This window comes from Quercus lobata, chromosome 1 (assembly GCF_001633185.2).
Source record: "Quercus lobata isolate SW786 chromosome 1, ValleyOak3.0 Primary Assembly, whole genome shotgun sequence".
Classification (NCBI taxonomy): Eukaryota; Viridiplantae; Streptophyta; class Magnoliopsida; order Fagales; family Fagaceae; genus Quercus; species Quercus lobata.
Window position 1 is genome coordinate 54,343,682 of NC_044904.1, and position 25,958 is coordinate 54,369,639.

Sequence of the window (25,958 nt, forward strand, 5' to 3'; positions counted from 1 at the left end):
CTACAGTTACTTAAAAAAGACTTCAAGTATCTTTTTTTTTTAAATAATTTTTTATACAGCATTATTTTTTTCTTCGAAAGACACAAGTTGCAAGACTGTAACCCTGTAACCCATATGGCAAGACTAGAGTTACTAGGCAAGACACTCAGTGATGGAACTATTTCTTCTGACATGTTTTTTTGACTCCTGACACGTTAATTTTTTTTATTTTTTTTAAATTCAAGTAAATAAAAGCAAATGCCATTTCTCCTCATACGGACTACGGAGTCATATCTCTAGAAGAAAAATGATGCTGCTTTAAAAGCCAGCTATTACAAAGTTTAAAATTAGCAGAGACACACGTACACAGAGAGTTTAGACGAGAGAAGAGTTAGCAAATTGTCAAATACATTGTCAAAAACATATTTGCAACAAAACAAAACTATAAAACCAGTTTCAAAAAAAAAAAAAAAAACTATAAACCAAATTAGCAGTACTTCATCTAAACTTCCTCTTTCACCGTCGGCAGGAAAACTTGAGTCAGCACATCTTTCGACAGCAGAGAAACCTTGAGCAGCTTCAAACCCTAACAATAAACCAGATACAGGAGAAAAAATAGTTATTTTACCACTATCTGGAAGAAAAAAAATCACAATTTCAAATTTCCAATAATTTTATTTCTTTTCCTTCTTTTGAAGATAATAGAAGACGAAAAATAAAGGAGAGAAACTTCATACTTTATTTTTTTATGTACGGTGCTCTCCCCTATTTTTCATAACTATAATTTTACAAATATATATACCTCATCCCTGCCCATCTCGACTACTTTCTCCTCAAGATCCCCGTCTTTGACATGAAACTCGTTAAGCAGCGTTAATAGAGAAACTGTGGATAGGAGTTTCACCTCCAGATCATCCATCACCAGGTATGGGGCTTCTTTCACTCCATTGGATGAGTGGCAGTGCAGTCCGGAATGCATAAGCGACCCAATCGTTGGACTTAAATTTATAATGCTGTCGTGAATCTTTACTAAGCTACCAAGCATTATGTTCGGCTTGAGAATCGTAATGAGATTTCCAACGGGTATGCGGAGAATGTTGAAGAAGAAGTCGACGAAATCTTTGCCGGCTTCTGCGAATAGCACTCGGTTAGTGCTTTTATGTATAAAGAGCTTCAAGCTCACTTTCGATGAAATTTGCAGTGCTGATTGCATTTTCACTGAAAATTTTCGAAAATTTTATGTAGCCGTGTTTTTCTTTTTTTTTTTTGCTGAATATGTGGCTGTGTTGATAAGGTGGAGTTTGGCTCTATATATAGGCAGAACTGGGAGTGGGACAGTACTGAAAAAGTGAGACAGGTATCGAAGCCAGATACCATGACTGACGTTACCAGTAAAATGTACATGGGCCGTTTAGTTCCTTCTCAAAAAGAAAAAGGAAAAGCAGTTTAGTTCGTTTAGCCGTTCAAAGCGGTTCGAAGATGTCCTGTTGGCTGTGGGCAAGATACATGGGCCGTGTAAACAAAAAAAAACAAGAAGTTTAAGGGGTGTTTGGTACATATATTTGAAAACATGTGTTTTGTTGTTTGAAAATATATATGGAAATATGTGTGAGTGAAAAAGTATGTGAAAATACGTGTAATGTTATTTAAAAATTGAAAACATGTATTTAAACATGTCTACCTAACAGCCCCTTAGCTGTTCACAAAAATAGCCCTTTTTTTTTCCCTCTCCCACGTGGCAACAACATCTGGGTGAAACTTAGTTTACAAAAAAAAATAATTTTAACAAATTTAATTCAATTTAAATTGCTTTACTATTATTATTATTATTATTATTGTATTTTATATATAAAACTGAAGTCTCTGGCTTGTAGTTAACATCTCTCTAATTTTACACATTAATAATTTTTTTCCAGTTTTTAAATCTGATTTTTTTTTCTATTAAATATATGCTCTCCTCTCTCTCAAACCAGATACTCTCCTCCCAATAAAACATCTTTCTTATTTTTTTTAGTCAACCTCTCGCCTGTCTCTCAATTTGACAAGCCAGATGAAAAATTGCAACGCAAATGTGATTGTTCGGTCCTTCATCAAAAGATTTTCTGAGATATCCTAGATACGATCAAACTGTTCATAACTCTGCATAGATTTGGTTGCTTCTATACATAATCTTTTTCAGTTCAGGGTGTATTATGTTCCCAAAGAAATTTGACACCCTAGAAAGTCTCAAAAAAAGTAATACTAAATACTAATGGCCCAAATTCAATAGTTCCTTGTTAAGGTTATATCAATTTTATAACCAATAAGTCAAATTAATAAAATTATTATTAATAGCAATAGTAAAATTAATTTTTTTCATTAATCAGTTAAAAAAAATATTTTTTCATTAATAACAATATGTCACTTTAAATATATATATATAGAGAGAGAGAGAGAGAGAGAGAGAGAGAGAGAGAGAGAGAGAGAGAGAGAGAGAGAGAGAGAGAGAGAGAGAGAGAACGCTTCACTACACAAATTTTGTAATCAATTAATTGGAGCTTGCATTATCCTTTAAAAAAATAAATATATAGAAGAAATGGAAAGAGGACAAAAAAATAAAGTTAGGGTCTATTTAGAATCTGTTTATTTTGCTAAAATTGAAAATTTTTTACTGAAAGTACTATAAATAAAGATAAAAGTTAGCTGAAATAGTAAAGTAATACTCATAAATAGTACTAAAAAGTATAATGAAACCCATAAATGATAGCAAAAATAAACTAAATAGTAAAATAAATTAAAATAAATAAGTGTTACCAAACGCACACTTAGTGACTTTGGGTATATATATATTTTTCTAATTTTAGAAACAAACTTTAGATAAATCTAATTTGGTTATTACATGGAGCCGTTTAATACAACAATTTTTAGTATTTAAATAAAACATTAGTACAGATGAATTTTTTCAAATAAAAAAAATAATGTTACTAATTTCTTTTTATTTTCCATGAAAGCTAACCGTCTAACACACGCAAAACACTTATGTCCAGCTTTTTCCTACTCCCAATAAAACATTAGTATTTTAATGTAATTTTATACCACATTGACAAGACCCATTCAATAAAACTAATTTGAAAATAAATTGTGCCGCATTCTATCATTTCAATTAAAGAATGGAGGCAGGTATGTCAAATCTTCTGCAGCCGAGTAAATGGGAGTAGGAAAATACTGAAAAAGTGAGACGGGTATCATAGCCAGATATCATGACTGACGTGACCAGCAAAACGTATCTAAAACAAACTTAGTTTAGTTACTTTAGCTCTTCAAAAAAAAAAAAAAAAAGTTTAGTTCGTTTAGCCGTTCAAAGCGGTTTGAGGATGTCCAGTTGGCTGCGGGCAAGCTACATTGGGCCGTGTAAAAAAAAAAACCAGAAGTTTAATTGAAATGATAGATTTCTTATCACATAAATGAGTGTCAGGAGGCTATAGCTCTAAGAAAGGAGGAGATTTAAGTACTCTCCCTAACAGAATAACCTAAAAACTCTAAAAAAATCTGAATTCGAATCTAATGACTTTTATCCTTTATGTTAAATCACTCATATCGTAAAGTCGATGCGAGCTTTTAGAATTTTGTATTATTATCAACTTATCAATTTTTTTTGGGTTTTATTAGGTAATGTAGCTTCCCATTTATATAATAAAAAGTATTTACATTAGACTTAAAAACACTTCAAAGAAAGGCTTAGAAGACATCTACGACAGACTACAGTTATTTAAAAAAGACTTCAAGTATTTTTTTTTAATATATTTTTTATACGGAATTATTTTTTTCTTCGAAAGACACAAGTTGCAAGACTGTAACCCTGTAAGAGCATTCACATCAGCTCTTAGATAATTATGTATAAATGTGTAAAATACACATTTTGATCATTTTTACACATTTTGGAGCAAAAAACACACTGCATCAGTCTTTGTAAACTCATGTATAATTTTCCACGTGATACAGTACCCGTGTAAATTTACACGGGCACTGTAGCATGTGTATACATTATTTTACTAATTTCCGTTCGCACCAATTTTTCTCTCTCTTCTCTGTGCACAACAACCTCAGCTCCTCATCTTGTTTTCCTCAGATGCACACAAATACATCCACACAAATAAATCAACACAGAAACACACCCACACACAAACAAACCCACACAGACAAACCAATAGAGAGATATGAGTCACCAGTGAAGAAACGATGTGGGTCACCGGAGCTTGGTTCGTGGATCGGCCGGTGAAGAAAGGATCTGGGTCGCCGAGCTTGGTTCATGGATCGGCCGGTGAAGAAAGGATCTGCGTCCCTGAAACTTGGTTCGTGGATCGGCCGGTGAAGAAAGGATCTGCGTCACCGGAGCTTGGTTCGTAGATCGGCCGATGAAGAAAGGATCTGGATCGGCCGGTGAAGAAAGGACCTGGTGAAGAAGTGATCTAGGTTGGTAGTTTTTAGAAAGAAAGGATCTGGGTAGCCGGTGAAGAAAGGATCGGCCGGTGAGGAAAGGATCTGGGTAGCCGGTGAAGAAAGAATCTGGATCGGCCGGTGAAGAAAGGACCGGTGAGGTAGTAATCTGGGTCCGTCGTTTTTGGGAGAGAGAAGGGAGAAAAGAGAGAGAGAGAGAGAGAGAGAGAGGTCTTTCTGTTTTTTTGGCTGAATAGAGAGAGAGGTCTTTCAGTTTTGGAAAAATGAATAAAGAGAGAGAGTGAGAGCGCGTATAGGGATAGGCAGTTGAGCGAAATAATAAAAAAATGAGAAAGGTGATTATTTTATTAAAATATCTTGTAAAATAGAAGAATTGATGTGGGTGTTTTATATAGGTGGTAGTGTAAAATAGAAAAAATAGGTTTTTTCGTGTAAAGTAGACGGAAAATTTAGAAGAACTGATGTGAATGCTCTAAGGCTGTAACCCATAAGGCAAGACTAGAGTTAATTTTTTTTTTTTTTAATTCAAGTAAATAAAAGCAAATGCCATTTTTCCTCATACGGACTACGGAGTCATATCTCTAGAAGAAAAATGATGCTGCTTTAAAAGCCAGCTATTATAAAGTTAAAATTAGCAGAAACACGTACACAGAGAGTTTAGACGAGAGAAGTGTTAGCAAATTGTCAAATACATTGTCAAGCCCGACTTGGGCTTATTTGCCACAAAACAAAACTATAAACCAAATTAGCAGTACTTCATCTAAACTTCCTCTTTCACCGTCGGCAGGAAAACTTGAGTCAAATCTTTCGACAGCAGAGAAACCTTGAGCAGCTTCAAACCCTAATAATAAACCAGATACAGAAGAAAAAATAGTTATTTTACCACTATCTGGAAGAAAAAAAAATCACAATTTCAAATTTCCAATAATTTTATTTCTTTTCCTTCTTTTGAAGATAATAGAAGACGAAAAATAAAGGAGAAAAACTTCATACTTTATTTTTTTATGTACGGTGCTCTTCCCTATTTTTCATAACTATAATTTTACAAATATATATACCTCATCCCTGCCCATCTCGACTACTTTCTCCTCAAGATCCCCGTCTTTGACATGAAACTCGTTAAACAGCGTTAATAGAGAAACTGTGGACAGGAGTTTCACCTCCAGATCATCCATCACCAGGTATGGGGCTTCTTTCACTCCATTGGATGAGTGGCAGTGCAGTCCGGAACGCATGCGCGACCCAATCGATGGAATTAAATTTATAATGCTGTCGTGAATGTTTACTAAGCTACCAAGCATTATGTCCGGTTTGAGAATCGTAATTGTTAGAAATACTGAATGATTGTATTGTATTTCATAAATTAAAGAATATACATCAGTGCCTTAATATAGGAGACCTATGTGTGCGGTACAAGTAAAGTGTAGTACAAGTACAAGTGTGCTATACAAGTAACCTAGTTGGGCCTAAAGCCCATAACATAATATACGTTAACAGCCCCCTTCAAACTCAAGGTGGATGTGAGACCAGTTTGAGGTTGTCAACCAAATCACGAGTGCGTCCCTTAGGAAGTGACTTGGTGAAGATATCTGCAAGTTGATCTTTGGAGAAGACGGAGAAAAGCTTGAGAGCACCATGGACAAGATGATAACAAATAAAATAACAATCAATCTCGATGTGTTTAGTCCGTTCATGGAAGACATCATTGTGAACAATATGAATGGCACTCTAGTTGTCACAATAAAGGGGAGTAGCAGAGGATGTGGACACACCTAAATCCTTAAGAAGCCATCGTAGCCAAAGGAGCTCAGATGTGGTATCAGCAAGGGCACGATATACTGCTTCAGTACTAGAGCGGGCCACAAAGGTTTGTTTCTTACTTCACCAAGAAATCAAAGAAGAACCAAGGAGAAAGCAATAACCTGTAGTGGACCTGCGATCAGTGGGATCTCCTGCCCAATCAGCATCAGAGAATGCACGGAGTACAAGAGGAGACTGAGCTGAGTAGAAAAGGCCATGGAAGAGGGTGCCCTTCAGGTATCGAAGAATGCGCAGAACAGCAGCATAGTGAGTTGATCGTGGAGCAGACAGATACTGGCTCACCTGATGAACAGCATAGGAGATGTCTGGACGAGTAACTGTGAGATAAATTAGGCTGCCAACCAATCGTCTGTAAAGAGAGGGATTAGACAATGGTTTCCCCCCTGAGGGAGTCAGATGCGCATTAAAGTCAACTGGAGTGTTAACAGTCTTGCTATCAGTGAGTCCAGCTCGAGACAAGAGTTCAGAAGCATACTTAGCTTGAGTAAGATAAAGTCCATCTGTAGAATGAGTGATTTCAAGACCCAAGTAGCTGAGATGTCCAAGATCTTTCATCTCAAATTGCTGACTGAGAAAACCCTTGAGTTCTTGAATGCCACTGAGGTCATCACCAGTTATGATCATATCATCCACATACAGGAGAAGTAAAATAGTGCCTTTGTCAGTGCGACGAAGAAATAAGGCAGAATCATAATGACTGGCCATGTAACCCAAATGAGAGATGGTAGAGCTGAATTTGGCAAACCAAGCTCGTGGAGCTTGTTTAAGGCCATAAAGTGCACGTCGAATGTAACAAACCTTGTTTGAGTCAACAGAGAGACCAGGAGGAGGTTGCATATAAACTTCTTCATTTAAATCCCCATTAAGGAATGCATGTTTGACATCCATCTGAAAAAGATCCCATTTACGGGCAGCAGCAACAGCTAAGAGGGCACGGACAGATGAGATACGAGTAACTGGAGCAAAGGTCTCTTCATAATCAATCCCATACTCCTGTGTAAAACCTTTTGCAACAAGACGAGCTTTGTAGTGCTCAATGGACCCATCAGAGCGAGTCTTAATCTTGTAAATCCACTTACAACCAACCACAGATTTCCCGGGAGGGAGTGTCACCAAATCCCAAGTATGATTTTTAGATAATGCATCAAGTTCCTCTTTCATTGCAATCTGCCATAAAGGGTCAGTGGAAGCCTCACGATAGGTGTAAGGCTCATGTAGTGTAGCAAGAGCAGTGTAACAATGATAGTCAAGTAAATGTGCAGGAATAGATCTTACTCGAGTTGAGTGACGAGGTGGAATGTCTTGTGCAAGATCTTCAGGCGGAGCAGGAGCAGGGGACCCAAGCTCAGGGTTGGGGTTGGGTAGCTCGTCTTCAACCTGTTCATCTTCCACCTGTTCATTAAAGGGTGAACTAGGAAAGGGATCAGTGATATCTGGTGGTTGGACAGAGAAGTCTACAAGAGAATCAGGAGCAACTACAGGAGGATCAAGAGCAGCTACAGAAGGAATATGTGCCTCATCTGGAAAAAGATCTAAAACAGAGGAGGAAGATAGGGAGGCACGAAAGTGAGAGAGCTCGACAAAGAGGCGATGTTCCCAAAAGACAACATTGCGGGAAACACGAAGACGATGAGAGACAGGGTCATAACACCGATACCCCTTTTGAGTTTCGCCATAACCAAGAAAACAACAATGCCTTGACCGAGGCTCAAGTTTGTTATGCTCATGTGGCTGAAGAAGAACGAAACAAGCAGAACCAAAGGAGCGAAGGTGGTGATAGTCTGGAGATGACCCAAAAAGGCGCTCATATGGAGTTTGATTTTGGATAACCGGACTCGGAATGCGATTAATAGCATGAACAGCATGAAGAGCAGCTTCGCCCCAAAAAAGAGCAGGAACTTTGGCAGAGAGAAGGAAAGCACGAACAGTGTCAAGAATATGACGAAATTTCCGTTCGGCTCTACCATTTTGCTGAGAGGTACCTGGACAAGTTAGTTGATGAACAGTGCCATAGGAATGCAAAACAGCTTGGAAAGCATATTGAGTATATTCAAGAGCATTATCAGATCGAAAAATTTTAATGCGTTTGGAAAACTGAGTTTCAACCATTTTTGCAAAATTAGAATATACTTGCAATAATTCATAACGATGTTTCATATTAAAAATCCAGCTATAGCGAGAGTAATCATCAACAAAGACAACAAAATATCGAGACCTACCAATACTAGAGACAGAGGAAGGGCCCCAAACATCAGAATGAATAAGGTCAAAGATATCAGTGGATATTGATTCACTAGTATTGAAAGGCAAAGCTGGTTATTTTCCTAATTGGCACGAAACACAATCAAAATTTTTTGTAGATACTGAACCTGACAAACTTCTAGAAGCTAATTGTTGTACCCGAGAGGAAGATGCATGACCAAGTCGAGCATGCCAAAGTGCAAGGGAAGGAATTGAAGAAGCTGTAGCAACTGCAGCAACAGAAACAGGAGCAACAAGTGGAAGACGAAGCTTGTCCACGGGAAACATACGCCCAACTCTGGGACCAGTCCCAAGCTCCCGTCCCGTCCTCGGATCCTGCACAATACACCCAGAATAATCAAAGATAATGCGATAACCCAACTCAGCTAATTGTCCAACAGAAAACAAATTATAAGAAAGGTCAGGAACATTAAAGACTCCAGGAACCGAGAGATTGGAGGTCGCAACGGAACCTATATTATGACCAGACATTGTGGAACCATTTGCTGTGCGAATATTAAGAGGGTGCGGTGCAGGTTTAAGGCCAGAAAATAAGGACGAGTGAGGTGTCATGTGATTGCAACAAGCAGAATCCATAAGCCAAGAGGTAGGAGACATACCAGATAAAGCTGAGAGAGAAGAGGAATAAGATGCATTACCAACCATACGAATGACATTGGCGATGATATTTATAAGGTCATCTCTGGAAATGGTGAAAGTGGATCCAGAAGACTGAGACTTTGCAGAGACGGGAGCCATAGGTTGGACACTCTCAGTGTTAGCAACAGTAGCAGCAGAAATGGAAACAACAGATTTGTTGCGTTGATAGCACGTCTCAATATTATGACTAAAACGTTTGCAAAAATTGCAAAAACGTTTGTTGGATTGTCGGCGACGATTGTTGCAAGAGGAAGAAGACTTGTCCTTATTCTTCATTTTGAAGTAAAATATGCAAAAATAGACTGCAAAAACGAAATCTACGCGAAAAACTGGGTAAGGAGCACCTGGACTACAAAAAGTCAACTCTGCAGAAAAGTCAACGGTCAAAGGTCAACTCCAGTGATGACGTCAGCAAGATGACGTTATCGGATGACGTCAACTAGGGCTGACGTAGATGATGACGTGGCAGAGATGACGTCAGCGATCACGTCAGCAGATGACCCAGCGGCGCGTGAGCGCATGGTCCAATCTTCGCCGAAACTTCTGTCGGCGCGTGAGGGCGCGTGGCACGCCTGATGATGCTGATTCTTCGCCGGTGATGTAGATCGGAGCAAGACGAATCCGATGTCTGCGACGGTGAGATGATCGGAGCAACACAGATGGCGCGTGGAAAAGCGGCCGAATCTTTGACCGGCGCGTGGCGACGCGTGAGAGGTCAGATGATGATGATTCCGGCGGCTGTGTGTAGATCGGTTGAAAATCTACACGTTGATATTTCTTATGTCTTAATCGGAGGTCTGATGTGGAAGACCTGACGGAGGCAGTGATCTTGGTGGCGATGATCGAGCTTTTGACAGTGAAGATTCAACCTTGGCACCTCTGAGGGCACAAAAAAAAAAAAGGTTTACTGACCGAAGAAGTCGAGGCAGCGGAAAACACCAACAAAGACAGGACTGCAAGACACAAGAAGGTTAGAGCAATGGCTCTGATACCATGTTAGAAATACTGAATGATTGTATTGTATTTCATAAATTAAAGAATATACATCAGTGCCTTAATATAGGAGACCTATGTGTGCGGTACAAGTAAAGTGTAGTACAAGTACAAGTGTGCTATACAAGTAACCTAGTTGGGCCTAAAGCCCATAACATAATATACGTTAACAGTAATGAGATTTCCAACGGGTATGCGGAGAATGTTGACGAGGAAGTCGACGAAATCTTTGCCGGCTTCTGCGAATAGCACTCGGTTAGTGCTTTTATGTATAAAAAGAGCTTCAAGCTCACTTTCGATAAAATTGGCAGTGCTGTTTGCATTTTCACTGAGAATTTTCGAAAATTTTATGTAGCTGTGTCTTTCTTTCTTTTTTCTTTTTCTTCTTTTTTTTTTTGTTTGCTGAATATGTGGCTGTGTTGATAAGGTGGAGTTTGGCCCTGTATATAGGCAGAACTGTTTGCAACGTAGATTCGTGTCTAATTTTGCGTCATATATCTAATTTAATCTAAACTTAGAATTTTATGGCAAGTAAGTTAATTTAGTGTAAAAATTAAATTTCAATTAAAATTTATTTTTGTATCACGTGTCTCATCTAATCTATTTTTTTTTTATGCCAAATTAGTTAATTTAGTATAGAAAATAATGAGTCCAATATAATAAACTATAAAAAAACATAATCATATAACTAAAAAAAATTCAAATTAATAATTCATCGATATCTATATATATAATAATTAAATTTCAAATTGAAATTCAAATAGAATCCAATTTTGCGCCATGTGTCTCATCTAATCTAAATTTTAGAATTTTTTGCTAAGTGAGTTAATTTAGTATAAAAATTTAATTTTAATTAAAGTTTAATTTTGCACTACGTGTCTCATCTAATCTAAATTTTTAAATTTTTATACCAAATTAGTTAATTTAGTGTAGAAAACGAGTTTAATATAATAAACCATAAAAAACATAAACATATAACTAAAAAAAATTCGAATTTATAAGTCATCTATATATATATATATATATTAATAGGTAAAGTTTAAGAGAAAATTGAATTAGAATTTGAAATTATAATCCAATTTTGTGCCATGTGTCTAAATTTATGTGGGAACTATACCATAATTATCCACTTAAACTTGTGTCATGTGTTTATTGAAGTTTTTTAATCTTGGTGTCAGGTGAATTAATGAGTACAAAATACTAAGAATCTAATTTTAATAAACTATAATTTTTTTAAAAAAAATCACATATACTCAATAAAAATAATCACATATTTCTTAAAAAATAAATGAAATAATAATCACCACACGTTCTATCTTATTAAAAATTTATAAAAAAAAAAAAAAAAATCATAAGTAGTATTAAATTTAGGTAGGAATTTTAAAAGTGACTAATTATGTTTACTTTAAAAAAATAATTTGACTAATTATCTATATTTTATGATAAAAATTGTGTTTAATTTTAAATGTATCTATGTATATATATATATATATATATATATATGTATAAATGCATGTGTCATGTGAGGACTACACCATGTAACACAAGTCTAAATTTATGCGAGGACTGCATTTAAGTGAGAACTACACCATAATTTCCACTTAAGCATGTGTCATGTGTCTACTTAAGTTTTTTAATCTTTGTGTCAAGTGAGTTAATGAATGCAAAATACTATGAATCTAATATTAATGAACCATAAAATTTAAAAAAAAAATTACAAAAATCACCACATGTTTCTTAAAAAATAAATAAAATAAAAATCATCCCACGTTCTATCCTATTAAAAATTAGAAAAAAAAATGATCATTAGTAATATTAAATTTAGTTAAGAATTTTAATATGTGACTAATTATATTTACTTAAAAAATATAATTTGACTAATGTAATGACCAGATTTGAGTCCTTAGCCCAAATGATGAATGGACTTAGACCCAAGAAGCCCAAAACAATGAATTTGTAGAGAGTGGGTTGGGAAACTGGGTAAAATGAGTTGGACAACAAATAAAGTAGGTTCAAATAACAAGATCAGGAAGATAGATTTATTTAAATTAAAGAAAATAATCATCGGCACAGTCCGAGGAGATCAGTTTATATATATTTTTCACAAGTCTGATTACAAATTTGATTCCTGATTGCTACAGTGTTTTTCTCTTGATTTCGACATTTTTGCACAAAAACTTGTAGATGGCATATTTAGTGATCCAAAAAAGTAAAAGTCTAGTAGTAATGGTATCTTTTGTAGTGTCCCATGTCTGTAGTTTGAAACTCCGCACTATCTACCTGTAGTCAAGGTTTTCAAACTCGGACCGTTAATTGAACCGTAAAAGGGAGAGGTTCAAGATTTTTCAGATCGAATCGAGGTTGAACCAGTATCGAACCGTAATGACGTCATAATTAATGTAATAATTATTTAAATATAAATAAATATATTAAATTAGTATAAATAGAAAAATTAAATATAAAAATCTATCTTTCAAATCTATTTTTTCATATCATAACTTTCTCGGGAAAAAAATAAGAAATATCATATCCTAAGCATAGATATAATATTCCTTTATTTATTAATATGTTGATTAGTTAAACCAGTGATAATAATATTGTAATAATATAAGAATTAGATGGACACTTTGTAATTTCTGTGCGAGGGTTTTGATTTTGGGGAAGAAGGAAAACGTGATCAGCAGGCCGTTGGGGAAAGAGAGAATCATGGGGATAGAGAGAATCCTACGGAGTGAGACTGTGAGAGTGAAAAGAAGACGAAAGGGGAAGAGGGGAGACTAGACACCGGTAAATGGGGGCAAGGTAGGTTGGCTCTGATGTTTAATTGAAAAGAAGGTGATATGATATGTGACTGGCTGTATATTTTTTTTTTGTTTGTTTCTTTTTTGACTGAAGAAGGTAGAAATTGATAAATTAAAAAGAAAAATGCTAACGAGCACCGTATGATGGTTGTTAACACTTCCTTTTTTGTGTTTCACTTATAAAAAAGAAAAAAAGTTATTATAAAAATTGTCAAAACAGATAAAAGAAAATTGCCAAAAACTGAAAAACTACCAGAAGTTTAAAAAGTTACCTAACAAATTATCCAAAAATGTGTTGTTAACGGGCACAGTTAACCCAATCCAATTAAAAAAAAGACAAGAATACAAAAGTATAAGAATAAGTTCCTGAGCCACAACAGGCCTATCCGCCTAGGCTACAGGACAAGAAGCAGGCTAAACACTACCGCGAATACATGACTAAAGGAAATTAATAAAAATTACAAAAGCTGCGGCAGGCCAAGAAAATGACTAAAGCAAAGAATAAAAAATTGAAAAAGCTGCCTTAGTTCAAATCATGTCTTCTTTGTTTCTTGTTTTTTATTTGACATTTAAAGTTTGAATTTGAGCCCGTTTAGTCGCCAACCCTTAATTAATATGTCTTTTAGTTCAAAAAATTTATACTTATCAACCGTCCGCTGTCATCATAGTTTCTTGACTTCTTCAACTCTCACTCTGTTTCTATATATGTTGATCAAGAACACTGATAAAAATTTCTCAGTTTGACTGCATCCATTCCTATGTCATCCAAGTATGTAATTATTTTATCAGGTGATGGGTGAGAGTGTTTTAATGTTATAAGTGGGGATAAGAAAATTTAAATAAAGAAAAAGTTAATCGTTGGAATGGTTTAATAATTATTTTTAAAATTTTTTACTTTACCGATGTTTCTTTAGAGCAAATATTAAATTTTTTTAAAAATAATCTATTAAAAAATGTCTTAAAAAATAATTATTTAAATAATTCAATTAATGAATGTTTTTATAATCAAATTATTTAAATAACTAAAAAATATCAGCTTATTTATAAAACTCTCGATAAAAAAAAAACTAAATAGATAAAAAATTGACTTCAAATTTATTAAAATGTTTAACCTTACAAATGTTTCATTCCAAAAAAATTTGACCATAGGTTCATATTAAAATTCTTTGTTGGTTACACGTGCCCTTACCTTCTATAAAGAAGGTTTGAAACTTATCTCTGCTACATTTTTCTTGCTTATTGTGCTGGTGGCAGCCTTCCATCAAAGCAGCACCAAAAGAGGTCCTCCAAAATATTAGTAGAAGGAAAACCATACAAACGTAGATTTATTGAAGGCAACCACTTGTTGGTAGTTATGACCATACGGTTCAGAATTTTCTGTCTTAATTTAAAAAATACTTGATTTGAATTTAAATTTTTTACCCAAAACAAAAATAAATTGATTAATAACTTGATCCGATTTTTTTACAAGTCAATCCGATTCGGCTTGATCCGAATAACTCGTGACCAAATCTGTTAAAAAAATATTTTAATTACGTTATACTAGTACATAAAGTACAAGTTTTTCAAAAAAAAAAAAAAAAAAGTACATAAAATACAAAATATTAAAACTAATAATTAATGTATTATAAAAAATAATTATTTAATTCATCAAAAGTACCAATAAGACTACCTAGCCTAGCTTCTGTCACTGTGTTTACCTGCCAATTGCCTACAACACGTTACACACAGCACATGGGACAAGAGTCGTCACTCATCAGTCAACCAAGTCAAGACTCAAGACAAGGGACAAGCACTGTGTTAGACGTATAGTGGTAAACAATCCTTTTTCTTTTCTCACTTTTCTATCTTTACTTTCCTTCCACACTTTCTTCTATCTTCCAAGTTTTCCTCTCTACCAAAAATGCACAATCAATCTCAATCTCAATCTACATACTGAGAATCTGAGATAGGTAGAATATTTATGCATTACAATATGATATTGATACTTTGATAGATCTAGAAATTAGTGTCTTTTTTTTAATCTAACACCTATTTAGTATATTTTTATTTAAGTTGAAGGTGCTAAATTGGTAAAGGGATTAATTAGAGCCTAAGTGTATAAACTATTCTCGAAATTAATATTTGTGAGGTTGCATTGGTTTCGTTACTCAAGACAACCATTAAAAATTAATAAAAAATCTCATATAGGATTCAGCTGAATGTTGTGCTATGTTTTTTAATAATAAAGATTGTAATTGATGACGTTGAGAATTGTCACCAATGAGTCGCACTGTACTCGCGAGTCAACGAACCTGCACAACAAGAACGAACGGGAGAAAAACCCTTAGAGAGCACCGGTGTGGTGCCGGCCAAAAGTTCTCCGAAGGTCAAGTTAGAATTCGTCCCTTGAGTTATTTTTTAAAGGCGTTAGAGAGGGTCAATTAATCTTACCTCGATTTGCGTGAAAGTTACTCCTTTTATAGCAGTGGAGAGGTGGCTTTTCTTCTTGACCTCCAGATCTTTCCAATGTGGGACTCTGATACCATTTCCCTTATTGGATCTTAAGGCTTTTCCAGGCAATAGAGATTTCGGGCTATGGGCCCTTACTATGTCTGTCCATGATGGGCCTTTAGGGAGCGTGGGTCCCGCTTTACACAGACCAAACAGTACCTATCCGTCAGGCCCATTAAGATAGGCCCACCAGACTAAATCTTACCATCTTCAGTTGCCCCCTTCACCCCAATGGTCCGTCTGTTCCAAGGATCAATGGGGTGACGATCCTAATGTAGGGGCATGACGGGTACTTTAATGACGGAATGGATCCGTGAAACAGAAGATTTAAAGCAATAGGCGGACACAACCGTCAGAATGTATGACGGTTTCAGATCTTTAACCGTCAGATAGGATGACGGGTATCTTGCAGTTTCAGACGGTTTTATATAGTCGACGGTTACCATCTACTGATGCGAGCAGACAGGTTAGCATTTATTAGCATGCCACGTGTCGATCTCTGACTGGCCGTTGTATAGGATCGAAGCGTCGCTTCGTCTTCCGTGTATCTCCTATATATATGAGGCGTCTCAATCTCTCATTTTCGCATTTCCAAACAGAAAACGTCTGTCAGAGAGAACCGTCAACCTTGCCAGAGAAGTCCGTCGAGCACTGGTAACCACCAATTACCACAACCGTCAGCATTACTCCGTCAGGTGTGGTAAGTATTTACTTTAATTTCATATTCAAGTTACATTTTCGACCAAGCAATATTGTTAGGCTTAATATACCCGTCAATGTTTTTAAACCCGTCAAGTCTTAGGTTTCATCATTAATTGTAGGAAATGTCTAGTGCGTCAAGTAACCAATCGGTGGTTCGTGACGGGACGGAATACGAGAATGTATACCCGTCCGGTCATAAAGACCAAGATAGTCCAGGCGAAGATAGGAGTCCGTCTGCATCCTCTTCGTCCTCAACAAGTGAGGATGTGGAGAAAATTGAGATAGAGGGTCCTGACGGGAATCAAGCACTGGAGTCCGTCGTAGGTGCTGATGGACTAAGGCAGTTCATCATGTTACCAGAGTGGACAGTGCATAGGTTCACATCCGTCATCCGGGAGAGACATTTCAGTACCTTTAGAACAAATTTTCAGATACCAGACTACATCCCGATCCGTCTTCCCTACGTGTCGGAGAGATGTTATTATGACGGAGTAGAAGGTGTTGGAGTGTACGAGCAGGTGTTGAAGGCTGGACTTCGGTTCCCGCTCTCTACACTCCATAGGGAACTCTTGCATTACCTGGGACTGTCCGTCACCCAGATTTCTCCAAACGCCTGGAGGGTCTTCATAGCAATGGAGATTCTTTATGGCGCAATGTCGAATGGAGAAAGGAGACTGACGGTCCGTGAATTTCTTCACTGTTACCGTCCAGATGAGATTGATAGATCAAGGGGGTTGTACCGTTTTGCTAGTCGAAGTCCCTTGTTGAAGGTCATCTTTGAGACCCCAGACTCAAATAGAGACTGGAAGAGTCGCTATTTCTTCCTGGAGGGTGACAGGTGGATGAACCGTCCAGGAGAGACGGAGTACATGCCCGTCGATACAACTTGGGGGATAATAAACCAAGCGCGTATGCACCCGTCTTGCTTGTTCCTTTTTTATACACCCGTCCTCTATTATGTGCGTATTTTGACCGTCTCTCTTTGCAGGTAGAGGGCGCCCGCAGGTTAGCCTCGAGGAATTTAGTTTCCTTGAAAAGGTTTGTAGAAAAGCTAAGCCGGACGAAAGGACCTGGGCCAAGTTAGTGAATCCAAAGACAATACACTGGTATTGTGACGGTCCAGAACCTACCCGTGAGGCCATTGCTTACGACGAAAGAATACACAAACGTGAGTCCGTCTACTTTTACCCTTGAAATTGAAATTTTACTTTTGAGAGAACATCATCATCCGTCCTGTATTGCAGAAATGGACGACGCCAAGAGAAGAGCCATGATAAAATCTCTAGCCGTCGAGCAAAAGAAGACGGGTGAGATCGTTGTTCCCAGTGTGCCGGGGTCATCGGGCAAGAGGAAGCAGCCACCAAAGTCCGACCGTCCACACAAGCAGCCAAAGGTGTCAATGGAGCCCATCGTGGGCTTGATGGCTGAGGGCCCTAAGGCCGTCAACCAAGTTAAACAGGGGGCCGGTAAGGGCCTAATGCATGCTCCACCCGTCAGCGAGGAGAAGCCCCCTCCCCTTCTTCGTGATGATTCGAAGTTCGCTTTGGAAAAGCTTACGTCCATACTTTCTGCAGAGGACTATGAGGATCTGGGGAATCACTCGACGGAGGCGATGGGAGAGACGGGGTTATTTGCCGTCGGACAGGTAACTTTTCATTATCCTTCAGTGTATGTCCGTTCACTTTCTAGTTTCATTTTTAACACTTCTAATTTTCTTTATTTCAGTCCTTGGTTATGATGAAGGGCTTGATGGACCGTTGCCTCAACCGTGAAGCGGCTCTGGAACGGGTACGGTCAAAACTTGGGAAGACGGAAGAAGAGCTTAGCCAGCTGCACAAGTGGAAGTCCACCATGGAGCAGAAATTTGAACTGTCTGAGAATACAAGAAAGGAGCTTGAACAGAAGACGGAAGAAGCTGGGAAGGTCTTGAAGAGCAGAGCGGACGAGGTGAAAGATCTGAAGAAAAAGCTCCGTCATGCAAAGGACGACGCCGTCAGCGAATATCGCAACTCCGAGTCCTTGTTGAAGGAGCTGGGAGGATCGTTCCTTCAAGGCTTTGACGATGCGCTCCGTCAGATAAAAAAGACCTATCCAGATCTGGACGTGTCTATGATAACACTTACTGATCAAGATCAGACTTCTGCCCTGCCCGTCGCCTCCGAAAATACGGAGGACCTCTTTGGGGAAGAAGCAGCTCAGGGTGACGGAGAGTCCGCTCCGCCGAATGAGGTCGCTGTTGCCGACCCCAAGAAAGCAGAGTAACCCATGTAATTGTTTAGGAGGATCCGTCTCCCTTTTATATACAGTTAATTATTTGTAGACGGTTTGTTTAAAGTTTGATTTTGTATTGAACAATGTTTGATTTTAAGTGTTGATTTGCACAAGCTAATCTGTTGATCCGTCCATTTTAAAAGCTGTTGCTGACTTATATAGTCAGGTCGTCCGTCCACCTCGTGGGCGTTCTGGAGCCGTCCGCTTTATTTATGTATGTAATTTTCCCACCGTTTTGGCTGAACCGTCCAATTTATGGACATGTAGAATTATTCACCGTTTTAGATGATCCGTCCACTTAGTGGCTTAAATACCTCGAACTTATGGAAGTATTGAATTACGTAGGTCCGTCCACTTTGTGGAGGCCATACCGTCCAACTTGTGGACTTGTTTAAATACTCATCGTTTTGATGATCCGTCCATTTCGTGGACATGTAGAATTATTTACCGTTTTAGATGATCCGTCCACTTAGTGGCATAAATACCTCGAACTTATGGAAGTATTGAATTACGTAGGTCCGTCCACTTTGTGGAGGCCATACCGTCCAACTTGTGGACTTGTTTAAATACTCACCGTTTTGATGATCCGTCCATTTCGTGGACATGTAGAATTATTTACCGTTTTAGGTTACCCGTCCACATTGTGGCGTATAGACCGTCTACTTTTACGGACGCGTAGAATTATTCACCGTTTTTAGGTGATCCGTCCACTTAGTGACGTATTAACCGTCCACTTTTACGGACATGTAGAATTATTCACCTGTTTAGGTGATCCGTCCACTTAGTGGCGTATTAACCGTCCACTTTGACGGGCATGTAGAATTATTCACCTGTTTAGGTGATCCGTCCACTTAGTGGCGTATTAACCGTCCACTTTGACGGGCATGTAGAATTATTCACCTGTTTAGGTGATCCGTCCACTTAGTGGCGTATTAACCGTCCACTTTTACGGACATGTAGAATTATACACCTGTTTAGGTGATCCGTCCACTTAGTGGCGTATTAACCGTCCACTTTTACGGACATGTAGAATTATACACCTGTTTAGGTGATCCGTCCACTTTGTGGACTTTTAACTAGCATCCGTTCAATTTGAGGACAATTGTAGTGACATCAAAGTAGACAGAAAATCATACTTGTTTCTAATTGCGTAAAGGAAAAGTGCCTGCCCCCTTGGGCTTAAAAAAAGGCACGACTGGATTGTAGCAAAGAAACACATGTTAAAGAAAACTTATAAATAGTTAATAAAAAGCCAAATGGAAAATTGGTTGCCGTTCGCCGTGTTACTATCACTGGTAGTATTTCCTCAAATGCTCCGCATTCCATGGATGTAGTAGCTTCTCCCCCTCTGTAGTCTCCAGGTGGTATGTTCCTTTCCTTTTCCATGCCGTGACTCGGTAAGGTCCTTCCCAGTTGGGGCCGAGCTTTCCCTGTGTAGGGTCTCTAGCTGCGCCCATGACCCTTCTGAGTACCAGGTCTCCCACTTGGAAGTCTCTGTGTCGGACCCTGGAGTTGTAATGTCTGGCCATGCGTTCCTGGTATCTTGCGATCCTTTGCTCCGCGGCCGACCTTACCTCATCTATCAGGTCCAGCTGTAGCCTCATTGATTCGTCGTTCCTGCCTTCATCATGGTTATGAACCCTGTAACTTGTGAGGCCAACTTCTGCGGGGATGACCGCCTCATTCCCGTATGTCAGTCGGAATGGCGTCTCTCCTGTCGGAGTCCTAGCCGTCGTCCTGTACGCCCAAAGTATGCTCGGTAATTCTTCGGGCCATATCCCCTTTGCCCCCTCGAGCCGAGTCTTGATAATCTTTAGCAGGGATCGGTTCGTGACTTCAACCTGGCCATTGGCCTGAGGATGGGCGGGTGATGAGTAGTGGTTTTTTATTCCTAGCTGTGTGCAGAAATCCCTGAAGTGGCCGTTGTCGAACTGCCTCCCGTTGTCCGAGACAAGGACTCTAGGAATACCAAACCTGCATACGATGGACCGCCAGACAAAACTTCTAATGTTCTTTTCTGTGATGGTGGCCAAGGCTTCCGCTTCTACCCATTTTGTGAAGTAGTCAATACCCACTACCAAGAACTTGAGCTGCCTTACCGCCGTTGGGAAAGGCCCCATGATATCCAGTCCCCATTGAGCGAACGGCCATGGAGCCGTCATGGGTGTGAGCTCCTCAGCCGGCTGTCCGATAAAATTGCTGAACCGCTGGCATTTGTCGCAGCTTTTAACGTAAGACTCGGCATCCTTCTGCATGGTCGGCCAGTAGTACCCAGCTCGTACCAGTTTGTGCACTAACGACCGCGACCCAGAATGGTTCCCGCATATCCCTTCGTGTACTTCCCTCATTACGTAGTCTGCCTCTTCAACCCCGAGGCATCTTAGGTAAGGACGGGAGAAACCCCTCTTGTAAAGAATGTCTTTTATCAAGACGAATCTCGCCGCTTGGACTTTTAATTTCCTCGCTGCCTCCTTCTCTTGGGGCAGTAACCCGTCCTTCAAGTATGAAGTTATCTGTGTAGTCCAGTTTCTTTCGGAGCGTATCTCCTGCATATTGTCGGGGTCTATTAGTGGGAAGACTTGAACAAAGGAAAGTACATTACCCGGTGTCGTCACATGTTCTGCTGAAGCGGCTTTGGCTAGGCGATCGGCGAGCTCATTCTCTCCTCTGGGGATTTGGACGACCGTCGCTTTTAGCCCGTTGATTCTCGCCTTCACTTGATCAAGATATCTCTTTAGCCTTTCCCCCTTACATTCATACTCTCCGTTTATTTGATTGGTTACGACCTGCGAGTCGCAATGAACGGCTACACTTTCCGCTCCGGCGGCTTTTGCCAGGTCGAGTCCTGCCGCCACTGCTTCGTACTCTGCTTCATTGTTGGTAATGGGAAAGTCGAGACGGACCATACATTCGATCTTGTCTCCTTCTGGTGACAGCAACACTATGCCGGCCCCTCCAATTCGCCGATTGGAGGACCCGTCGGTGTAGATGCTCCATTTGGGGGGTTCTTCTGCCCCCTTGTCCTCGTCTCGCGTAAACTCTGCTATGAAGTCGGCTACAGCTTGTCCTTTGATGGCTACACGCGGACGGTACTTGATGTCAAACTCACTCAATTCTATTGCCCACAACGTCAGTCGACCCGCGGCTTCGGGATTACTCAGTGCCCTTCGCAAGGGCTTGTCGGTCATTACATTCATGGTATGGGCTTGAAAGTAAGGTTTCAGCTTGCGAGCCGCCGTTATCAATGCGAAAGCGAGTTTCTCCATAGGTTGGTATCTTTCTTCGGCGCCGCGGAGCGCCCGGCTGGCGTAGTATACAGGCTTCTGTGCATTATCCTCTTCTCTAATTAAAGCAGCGCTGACGGCGACAGATGAGACTGCCAAGTAGAGGAAAAGTTCTTCGCCAGGTTGCGATGGACTCAATAGGGGTGGTGAAGATAGGTATGCCTTTAACTCCTCGAACGCTCTCTGACACTCGTCCGTCCACTCGAAGGATTTCTTTAATGTGCGAAAAAAGGGCAGGCACTTGTCCGTGGCTCTCGACACGAATCTATTTAACGCCGCTATCTTGCCGTTAAGGCTTTGTATCTCCTTCACATTTCGCGGGGGTGCCATTTCTAATATGGCTCGGATTTTGTCCGGGTTAGCCTCAATCCCTCTCTGGGATACCATGAAGCCTAGGAATTTGCCTGCCGTTACGCCGAATGCGCATTTTCCCGGATTGAGTTTCATGTTGTAGGATCGTAGCGTACCGAACGTTTCCTTAAGATCTTCGAGGTGGTCTTCCTCCTTCCGGCTCTTCACAAGCATGTCGTCGACATAGACTTGAACATTCCTCCCGATCTGCTGCGCGAACATCTTGTTCATTAGCCTTTGGTATGTTGCCCCCGCATTCTTCAGGCCGAATGGCATTACTTTGTAGCAGAATAGTCCTTGGCTGGTTACGAACGAAGTCTTTTCCTGATCGGCCTCGTGCATGCGGATCTGATTGTAACCCGAGAAAGCGTCCATGAAGCTTAGTAACTGGTGTTGAGCCGTCGAGTCTACTAGGACGTCGACTCTTGGAAGGGGATAGCTATCTTTAGGGCACGCTTTGTTAAGATCGGTGAAATCCACGCACATGCGCCACTTGCCGCTCGCTTTCTTTACCATTACCACATTCGCCAGCCAATCGGGATAGTAGACTTCCCTGATGAGGCTTGCCTCTTGGAGTTTGCGGACCTCCTCCGCTATTGCTTGGTCCCGTTCCGTTGCGAACACTCTCTTCTTTTGTCGGACGGGTGGAAACGAGGGTAATACATTCAATTTGTGTACCATGACGGAGGGATCGATTCCCGGCATATCGTCATGGCTCCAGGCGAACACATCCTTATTGCTCCTCAGGAAAGCTACTAGCTCTTGACGGATTCCGGGTTTGGCAAGCGTTCCGATCTTGGTTGTTCTGTCCGGATTGGAACTGTCAAGAGTTATCTCCTCCAGCTTCTCTGTCGGTTCCGCCACCGTTCGGTGCTCTTCTATGTTCAAGGCCTGGATTTGGTCTTGCATCTCCATCATAGCGACGTAGCATTCTCGTGCGGCAACTTGGCTTCCGCGTAGCTCTCCTACCCCATACTCCGTTGGGAACCTGACCATTAGGGCGTAAGTTGATGTTGATGCCTTCCACGTGTTGAGCGTAGGTCGTCCAAGAATGGCATTGTAGGCGGACGAGCAATCGACCACCAAGAATGTCACGTTCCTGGTGATTTGTTGGGGGTAATCTCCTACTGTCACCCGTAACGTTACTGAGCCCAGAGGGAATACCTTACTCCCTCCAAAACCAACGAGCGGGGCGTCTGTCGGTATTAGCAGGTCCCTATCAATCCTCATCTGCTGGAATGCCGGATAGTACAATATGTCGGCCGAACTGCCGTTGTCGATCAACACTCGGTGGACGTTGTAGTCTCCCGTCCGCACGCTGACGACGAGGGCATCGTCGTGTGGATGGTGTAGGCGCCGTGCATCCTCTTCCGTGAACCCAACAATAGGTTCTTCTCCGTTTGCTATCCTTGGCAGTCTGCTCGTCAACTGGACATTCTGTACCGTCCGAAGGTATGTTTTGCGAGCCTTCTTTGACGATCCGGCCGCAGCAGTCCCTCCGACTATCATTCTTATGTCTCCAATTGGGGGTCTTGGTCGCTCGTTTTCTCGACGGAGGTGTTGTTCCTGTGGGGGTTGATCCGTTCTCCCCTTGTTGACGAACTTCTGCAGCTTCCCTTGTCGGATAAGTGCTTCGATTTGCTGCTTCAAGTCGTAGCAATCGGCCGTGTCGTGGCCGTGGTCACGATGAAAGCGGCAATATTTGTCTCTAGGCCTTTTGCTGGGGTCACTCTTCAGCTTTCCTGGGAACGTCAGGGACCCTTCGTCCTTAATCTGCATTAGGACTTGGTCAATCGGCGCGTTTAGAGGGGTGAAACTCGCGAACCTTCCGCCCATGGGTTTTGGACGTCTGTCCTCCCTTCGGTCTCCCATCCTTCCTTTCTTCCGCCCCTGGTCTTGTCGAGAATCCTCCTGTCGGTCTCTTTTCTTGGGCCTATCTTCTCGCGATAATAGTGCGTCTTCAGCGTTCATATATTTGGTGGCCCTGTAAAGGACCTCCGACATGGTCTTGGGGTCGTTTTTGTATAGGGAGAACAAAAACTTACCCCCCTTTAGTCCGTTTGTGAATGCTGCTACCAATATCTTGTCGTCGGCTTCGTCGATCGAGAGTGCTTCTTTGTTGAAGCGTGATATGTAGGCCCTTAACGTCTCCTCTTCCCGTTGCTTGATATTCATCAAACAAGCCGTGGATTTCTTGTACCGATGTCCTCCGATGAAATGCGTAGTAAATTGAGCGCTTAGCTCCTTGAAGGTGCTGATGGAGTTGGGCGCTATCCGGCTGAACCAAATCCTTGCTGCGCCCTTCAGGGTTGTAGGAAAGGCCCTGCACATAATCGCGTCTGCCACTCCCTGAAGGTGCATCAGGGTCTTGAAGGTCTCTAGGTGATCTAGAGGGTCCTTGACTCCGTCGTAACTATCCATACTTGGCATACGGAACTTATTTGGCAGGGGGAAGGAGTTAACAGCTGCTGTGAATGGTGAGTCAGTCCGGTTGACAAGGTCGTCAAGATCACTTGACACTCGCCCCTTGAGAGCGCTCATCATCACATCCATCTGCTCCTTCATCGCCTGCATCTCCGCGATGATGGATTGTGGGGCAGTGTCCGTCGGGGAAGGGATGCTTATGTCCCGTCTTACTGGTTTGCTCGGGGCGTTACTCCCCTGTGGTCCGTCCTGATTTCTCCTTTCGGCGCTGTTTCCCTCTTGATCCGCTCCTTGGTTACTGACCGCGGCATTCTTTTGGTTCAGCTGCTCTTGTAGGTCGTGGTTTTGCTTGGTGAGGCGCTCTACGGCTGCGGCGAGCGTCCTGACCTGTCTCTCAAGGGCCGTCGTAGGGGCTTCTTCCTGAACGTCATTCGTGGTTGCCATTGAGCGAGTGAGTACCATGGAACTCTTTTGTCTGGGAATCTACGAAGTACTATACGTCTCTCGTTCTTTCCCACAGACGGCGCCAACTGATGACGTTGAGAATTGTCACCAATGAGTCGCACTGTACTCGCGAGTCAACGAACCTGCACAACAAGAACGAACGGGAGAAAAACCCTTAGAGAGCACCGGTGTGGTGCCGGCCAAAAGTTCTCCGAAGGTCAAGTTAGAATTCGTCCCTTGAGTTATTTTTTAAAGGCGTTAGAGAGGGTCAATTAATCTTACCTTGATTTGCGTGAAAGTTACTCCTTTTATAGCAGTGGAGAGGTGGCTTTTCTTCTTGACCTCCAGATCTTTCCAATGTGGGACTCTGATACCATTTCCCTTATTGGATCTTAAGGCTTTTCCAGGCAATAGAGATTTCGGGCTATGGGCCCTTACTATGTCTGTCCATGATGGGCCTTTAGGGAGCGTGGGTCCCGCTTTACACAGACCAAACAGTACCTATCCGTCAGGCCCATTAAGATAGGCCCACCAGACTAAATCTTACCATCTTCAGTAATACTGTGTGGCATTATTTTTCATTGTAATTTTTTTTAATGATTAAGAATTTGATTATTATGAAAGTGATCGTGGTGTCAAAACAAAAAAGTCTCAGTTGGACTTATATTTAGAAGGGCCTAAACTTAACAAAAAACAAAATTCAAAGTTAGAAGTTCTCTCTTGGTGGAAAGAGCATTATAATCGGTTTTTAGATCTCTCTTTAATAGCACGGGATCTTATGAGCATTCCGATAATTACTGTTGCTTCTGAATCAAGTTTTAGCACGGAGAAAAAAATGTTTACTCCATATCGATTACGTCTTTTACCAAGACATGGTAATATGGGTCAAAATTTTTAACCTGACCTGAAAAATATCTAACTTGAACTCAATTTTTTTGATATGAAGTAAAAACAAGTTGACCCGTAATCCAACTCGATTGTTTTTTTGGTCAACTCGACCCGATTAAAATAACCCGTGACCCGGTATGTTAAAAAAATCTACTAAACTTTTTTTTTA

The 25,958-nt window shown here is 40.5% G+C and overlaps 3 protein-coding genes across 5 annotated transcripts in view; 2 read left to right on the forward strand and 1 right to left on the reverse strand.

Moving 5' to 3' along the window:
- LOC115992579 overlaps positions 1-25,958 on the forward strand; it is a 53,841-nt gene that overhangs the window by 19,344 nt on the left and 8,539 nt on the right. The window lies entirely within an intron of this gene.
- On the reverse strand, positions 5,162-5,733 carry LOC115992596. Its single transcript, XM_031116824.1, has 2 exons — positions 5,475-5,733; positions 5,162-5,257 (listed from the first exon to the last, which is right to left on the reverse strand). Exons 1-2 carry the CDS (start codon positions 5,715-5,717, stop codon positions 5,177-5,179), a joined length of 324 nt encoding a protein of 107 aa, XP_030972684.1. The 5' UTR covers positions 5,718-5,733; the 3' UTR covers positions 5,162-5,176.
- Positions 15,290-18,532, forward strand: LOC115992563. Of its 2 annotated transcripts, XM_031116790.1 has the most exons (5): positions 15,290-15,891; positions 16,025-16,125; positions 17,116-17,295; positions 17,372-17,772; positions 17,853-18,532. In XM_031116790.1, exons 1-5 carry the CDS (start codon positions 15,878-15,880, stop codon positions 18,387-18,389), a joined length of 1,233 nt encoding a protein of 410 aa, XP_030972650.1. In that variant the 5' UTR covers positions 15,290-15,877; the 3' UTR covers positions 18,390-18,532. The 2 variants fall into 2 exon arrangements, with proteins under 2 accessions (XP_030972650.1, XP_030972642.1); XM_031116782.1 differs by lacking the exon at positions 15,290-15,891 and having other exon boundaries at positions 15,898-17,036.

Excerpts from the sequence above, each read along its gene's own strand:
- LOC115992596 (XM_031116824.1), bottom strand. The coding sequence starts at position 5,717 with ATGCTTGGTAGCTTAGTAAACATTCACGACAGCATTATAAATTTAATT. Across the intron at positions 5,258-5,474 it reads TCGAGATGGGCAGGGATGAG|GGTTTGAAGCTGCTCAAGGT; the intron begins GTATATATATTT and ends GTTTATTATTAG.
- LOC115992563 (XM_031116782.1), top strand. The coding sequence starts at position 16,250 with ATGTCTAGTGCGTCAAGTAACCAATCGGTGGTTCGTGACGGGACGGAA. Across the intron at positions 17,037-17,115 it reads GGGGATAATAAACCAAGCGC|GTAGAGGGCGCCCGCAGGTT; the intron begins GTATGCACCCGT and ends CTCTCTTTGCAG. Across the intron at positions 17,773-17,852 it reads GGTTATTTGCCGTCGGACAG|TCCTTGGTTATGATGAAGGG; the intron begins GTAACTTTTCAT and ends TCTTTATTTCAG.